This window comes from Glycine max, chromosome 19 (genome assembly GCF_000004515.6).
Source record: "Glycine max cultivar Williams 82 chromosome 19, Glycine_max_v4.0, whole genome shotgun sequence".
NCBI classification, from domain to species: Eukaryota; Viridiplantae; Streptophyta; class Magnoliopsida; order Fabales; family Fabaceae; genus Glycine; species Glycine max.
Genome location: NC_038255.2, coordinates 46,249,291 through 46,256,140, shown reverse-complemented (window position 1 = coordinate 46,256,140; position 6,850 = coordinate 46,249,291). Strand labels below are relative to the sequence as shown.

Genomic DNA, 6,850 nt, shown 5'->3' with positions numbered 1-6,850 from the left:
AGTCTAACAACGTATAAATCCACAACAACAATCTTAAAGAAAGTAAGATGAAAATATCAAGAAAATTTAAAAATAATATTAAAAATAAAAGTGAATTAACAAATGGATGTTGTGTTATTTTTTTTCGAGAAAAAACAAATAAAATAAGAGAATATTTTTTTATCGAGAGAAATGTTAATTAGTTAATTTTGTTAGAAATTAATCTATAATATCTTTTTATTTTCTTCTTTCTTCACTTTTCCTCAATAATTTACCGGGCCGATCTTATATATCTTCTGCAAATGATAAATGAGAAAAGATGATAAAAAAATAAGAGAGATAAAGAAGTTATAGAGAAACCTATTGTAAAAGATCATGTCTACCTCAATTCATAAGTTAACTGAATGCTAAATTCATTCAACCAAGTGAGCCAACATTTTCTCAACAATAAATGTTATGATATGAGTGAGACAAATTAACTCAAATTGAAACTGGCTTTTTACACCCCTACTAACAATAACTCTATTCTTTTCTGTTGAAACAATAAAATTAATATTTCACTCGAGATTCAAGAACAACAAGCACCACACTAGTTGTGCCATTCTTACTCTTATTTTTCTATTCTCATACCCTAGATTCTTTTAATTAAAATTCTTATTCTAACACCCTCCCTCTCATTATATTTTCTCTTAATCACATACCCCTTATTATATTTTTTACAAAAATATTATCCACATAAGCACGTTTCCATTGTTGACAACACAAAATAGAAATGTGTTCCTGTTTTGCAATGGGGTATCATTAAAACACAAAATGGAGATAGATTTCCATTGGATATATGATTTCATTCATGTTGTGTATCACAAATAGATGCACATTAGAAACTCATTTTCCATGTGATTCATAACGAAAATGCATTTTTGTTGTTTATCACACAACACGAATGTGATTTCATTGTATGTGATACATACACTTTTTGGAGCTTACTGTGTCAATGTTGGGATTCATCATTCAACAAGACGTGATTGAGCTTCTAGCCAGCTATACTTACAAAAAGCCTTCATGTTTATTCCTTTATGCCAGATCTCTTAATACTCCGAGAAAATCTCCAATTTTAAATTTTAAGCGCCTTGGTTCAAAACTATCTAATAATACAGTAATTACTTAATAAAAAGATTGTGTTGTTAATTTTTTTAAAAAAAAAATAGGATTTGGACATTTCAAAAAATACTTATTTTACAAGACAACTCTTGTGACGTGATTTGCATTTTTGCAATATCAGCTGTACTTTATTTGATATTGTTTGTCTAAGTTAATTAATGGGAAAGATAAAAAACAAGAAAAAAGAAAAAAGAGAAGAAGCATTCATTCGCAACAAGTAACGTTTGCTTCCTGGTGGAGTGTCATTTGCTATTTCATTGATATACTACTATAGTTGTAAATTTGAAAAGAGTTGCATGATCCGAGAAGCTCAAGATCCAAGCAATAATAACTATCTCTTATTATTATTATTTTGAAAGAGACATTCTTTCTTAAGAAAGTGCCTACTCAGTTTAATCCCATGTGCCCCTTTCTTGAAGAAGAGTCGAACTATTAGCGTACTGCATGTACATTAGTGAAGTGAAGCGAACGAATTAAAGTTGACATAACTTACAAGATTGAACTATGCATTGACCGAAAATTTTTGTTTAATTTCCAGTCAGATTACTTCCTCTTTAACTTTATATTATATAGAAGAAAAGATGAGTGAAGCACTTCGTCTAACAAAAACAACGCTCCAAAGTACTGACATAAACCAGAGTTCAGAATGAATCAAAACAGGAAGCATTATTTGTAGTTCATTGCATAACAAACAAGCTTGGTTTAAATTCTAATAGATATCAGTTTAATCACAAATTAAGCAGCGTAGAGAATAAGCCAAAGCAAATCAACAGTTTCAAAAGAAACCAATAGTGGAATCAGTAAAAATTAATGCAAAAAAAAAAATATATTAACTTATTCAGCGCACGAGGGCGCTGAACAATGATTAGGAGGCAACATTAAAAAACTATAGTATATATGAAGCTGTGATTTCATTTTGCTTGATTAGTATGGAAAAAGCAAGATGAGAGAAATATGTGATAAGGCTAAATATTTCTATTTTCAAGAGTCAAGGGATTCAGATTGGGATATCGATGTTAAACTTTTGTTGTGGGATCTGCTTCTCATATACCTAAGCTGTTGGTTGTTGAAAGATGAGACTTGAAATCATGCTACCGAGGACTTTGCCTCCCCAATTTGCCTCCCCAATCCCCCCACATCTCCACGAATTAGACACCGACACCATGCATCAGCCCGCGGGCCAGTGACAACACCTGGCCTATGCATGTTCATGTGCATGGCCGCGTATACATATCCAAATTCCCTTGATCTCACGTGCATTATTTTTTAAAAACAAACTTCACCCCAAAACACTCAATAACTCAAGTTTCATCACCCCACATATAATTAATTAAACTCTAGTTAGCCTTTTGCACTTCACCTTAATTTCTTGGTATATATATATATATATCAGCCCACTAAAGAGAGAGAAATGAAGTAACATGATGGAGAAATGGTGGAAGGCTAATAATGTTGAGATTTCACCAAATTGTCCTAGGTGTGGTTCTACCAATACCAAGTTCTGCTACTACAATAACTACAGTTCAACTCAACCACGGTACTTTTGCAAGGGCTGCAGAAGATACTGGACCAAAGGAGGATCCCTCCGCAACGTGCCGGTTGGTGGTGGCTGCCGCAAAAGTAGAAGCGCTAAGTATAATAAGACCTTCAGACAAGCCAATAACTCAGTTGGCTATTCTGATGATTTAATGGCCTCACCTAATTCAGTGGTGTCAGATGCTCCAAGTATTGATCTAGCACAAGTTTATGCGAGTTTTCTCAACCAGAAGCCAGATCAAGCCGTCCAAACAGTTCGCTATCCTAACGAACCAGATTATTATTCATGCCTATTGAACACTACTGATTTTGGCCATAGTGCTCTCTCTGAAGAAGAACTTGGTCTCACTGATTGTTTGCATTTTCATGAACAATCCACAGAATCACATTTCGGTGAGAGTTTCCAAATGTATCTTTTCGGGTTCAACTCTATCCATAATCATCAAGAATATTACAGTAGCAGTTATGATACCACAAATAATACAAATTTTGAGTTGCCACAGTTGCCTGGTGAAGAGACAGAAATCTCACACGGTGATATGTTGTGGTCCAAATCCAATTCTGAGATGATGCTCGATCATGCTTTGCAAGCCTCCCAACCGCCCCTTTTTGGACCTCAATCTCATGATGCAGACTTCATTATGGGAAATTGTTGGAGCCACTTCGATTTGCCAAGGGATGCTTCTTTTTCCACGCTTTGATAATATGTATGATTCTTCAATACTATTGCCTCAATTTGTTTTGCTTCTTATATGTAATTTATAGTTTATGTATAGGTTCGGTCAAATCCACTAATAAATAATTTGAATATGTAAGCAAATACAGTCTTAATTTGTGCTATATGTTCCATAATTACTTAATAAGGATCAAAAACTCTTTTCTATATATCTTGATGAACACATTTCAATATCTGTACTTCAATCTAGCTCTACAGTTTTGAGTTTATATATATATATAGATCCGTTTTACTCTTCTTAATCATTTAAACCTAAAAACACGGAGAAAGATAAAGCAGAAGTATAAAAACAAATAGATTTCATTAGGATTGAAAGCTGAAAGAAAAAGAAAAAAGCCCAGATGAACTATTTAATATTGAATCGTAACAGTAGAGCTTTTTTTTTACACCACAGTAGAACGGTTAAGCAGAAGGAATTATTCAATCACTTCTTTTTTTTTCCTAGCAATAAGAAATTTATCTGTAAGCATCAAAACTCACATCACTTCCTTTAATTACAACTTTCCAGCAATTCCCCGAATTGAATTGAATTACCTGAGCAATTAATTGGGAGAGTTACAAAGAATAATGGGCTTCAATTGAAACCATCAATGAATTTATGTGAACGTGATTCATGAGATTAATAAGATTGAACAATTGGCTTCAATTAAATTAATTATATGTAATGGTGTCGCATGCTAGGAGGAGGTGGAGTTTTCGGGGTCTGGGCTTTTTCTTCCTTCAACTTCCAATCCTAAATAAAATCTATTTGTTTTCTTTTTTATCTTTAGGTAATTATGAATAAGATCCTTTAAGAAATCTCATTAGTGTGAGCACTTTATACAAAAATAATTAATTTTTTATTTAAAATATTATTATAAAGTATATACCGTTGGATTATTTTATATCAACGGGTTAAATTTGATATAAATCTAATGACTTTAGTGTAAATGAATTATATAAAATATATACCGACTTGGTAAGGATTCCTCTCACTAATTTATCTCGACATTATTTTGATGTGAGACTTTAATCTATCTTATTTTTTCAAATATTCATAAATATTTACCGGTATTCATGGGTTTGCAAAAATGCGCAGACAATTGTTTATGGGAGTACTTGGGATTGGCGGGACAAGTATGGGTTTTTCATATTAGTTTTGGTTTGGGTCTAATAATTGGAGGCTGATTAGTGATTTTTGGCATTTTCTTAAGGTGCTTTGAATATATTGATTTTTTTGGTTGCAATTTTGACTTATGTTTTTTTTATATATATAGGCAGTAATTTTCTCTTATGTAACCACCGCTTGACACATATTGTGTTAAGTCTTTGGAGTTTGGAAAGATGCGATTATTTAACAATAATAATGTTCACGTTCGCCCATATAAAAATAAAAATACAAATTGTACTTTAACCCTTATGTACACTAGCTAATAACATGACCTAATATATGGCATATGGTGATTACACTAATTTGATTCTGCTTTATTAATCGAATAAGTTGATTACGTAGTAGTAAACTCCAATTATGCCCTCTACTTGCGATTTATATAGAAACTTCACTAGTCTAGAATGTAGGTTAATTACTTTGACTATTGATTTGAAATTTTAAATACTACTAGTAATTTTGTGTTGAGGCAGAAGTCTTTGACAATTGTATGGGTCAGCAGAAGGGTACTAACTTATGCTGTTTAAAATTATTAAGTGCTGAAACCCAAATCAACTGTACGAAGAACTGATCAATATTAATGGCCAAGACGAGCTAATAATATTGGTCTCTTTTTCAGCTTAAGTTGGTCAGAAAATCATATTCAAATATATACTACGTTCGTTCACGTTCACGACTATATTGACCTTAAACGAACAGAATATGACACAGAGAATTTAATAGTAGAATTTATGAACCACATATTATTTTGTAGCGAGCTGACCACCAGCCCCACCACAGTGTCTTTCTTTTGGGGGGGGAGAGGTATTCAAACTTTGAAAGTCTGGACAAACTGAAACTACTTCAAATTAAAGAGAGCAACCACCCTACATAAAATATATATGTGCAACACATTGTCCTTCAAAATTAAGCTCTGGCCCCTCAAGTACGATAACAAACGTTTTAGCTTATATATACACAAATTGATGAAATTAATACTTACATTAATATATTGATCTTATAATTATTCTTAGTAGACAATGATCTTATGATCACCGTAAAATAGTCATAGACAGCATAGATCACTGACGGATTGGCAATACCTTGTGCAAGCTTATACAAATTAATTATTAATACTGTATTATTAATTATGAAGTGGTTTGACTAATTCGTGAGCATTATTGCTTTGGAAAAATTAATTATCTGTTGTCATTAATCCAGCTCTCGCCGCAGCTTCAGATTGATCGGGCAGTTGTTTCCATGCCATTATTTTTCGGACATCGAATGGATTCTTCTGTTTATTATTTTTGGGTCAATATGTATAGATCGATGAACAACTTTATTACTAACAAATCATATTAGGTTTCAAACTTTACAATGGATTTCAGTTTGAACGTCACATTCACAACTAGGGGCTCTCATTTTCTAGAAGAACATATATCACGATTGATTTGTTGAAGGAAATCAAACCTTTTATTCAAAAAAATCCAACAACGTACTTGCAAGCACTTGACAAATTTTTAAACTATAACAAATTTCGCGATCCTTCTTTGTTGAAGTAGTCTGAGGTGCGTATCACAACTCAATCATTCCTAACCAACGCAACGACTCTAAGAGTGTTGAGTGCAAGAAAAAATTAACATTAATCATACAATCATGCATAGACAATTTTTTTTTTAAGTATAACTACTTTCTTTTGTCCAGGGCATAATTATCTTTTATGCGAATAATACTTGAATTGGAAATATTCACGGTAAGGTAGAGCTCTTCCAATAGTTTTTATTTTTTTCCATATACAAGAGAAACTAAATATATATACTACCCAAATCAACTACTCGTTGATAAATACAATGAATTTTAATTATACATATCAGAAATTGATCTTCATATAACTGCATGTATATGATTTTATGATAAAGGTTTGCATTTCTTACTAAATGCATTTCTATAGTATACTATGCAGAGAAAAAATGTTTCTATATAAATTATATATCTCTCTCACACACATTTATTATTAAAACTATAACATATATAAAAGCATGTGACTCTAAGTAACAGCACTAAAAGTTCCTTTCAACTTTTATCAATACTACTTTCATTTGATATGCCTCGACAATCACATGTGAACAGTGAGTTATGTGAGTATTAAAAGTTCTTATTTTGCTTTCCGTAAAAAAAAAAAAAGTTCTTATTATGCTTTTTTCAATTTATTCAATAAGTCCAGTTCCCCAAGTTAGTTATGTGGGCAATTACAATTTCATACTCAAACAACATTTTTAATATTATAAAGGAACAAGTTTCTTTTTGACAGG

The 6,850-nt window shown here is 31.9% G+C and overlaps 1 protein-coding gene across 1 annotated transcript; it reads left to right on the top strand.

Annotated features, from left to right (window-relative positions):
- Window positions 1–2,524: 2,524 nt before the first annotated feature.
- LOC100812522 (dof zinc finger protein DOF3.5) lies at window positions 2,525–3,561 on the top strand. The gene has a single exon (XM_003554421.3). It carries the CDS (start codon window positions 2,562–2,564, stop codon window positions 3,375–3,377), a length of 816 nt encoding a protein of 271 aa, XP_003554469.1. The 5' UTR covers window positions 2,525–2,561; the 3' UTR covers window positions 3,378–3,561.
- The last annotated feature ends 3,289 nt before the right edge of the window (window positions 3,562–6,850 follow it).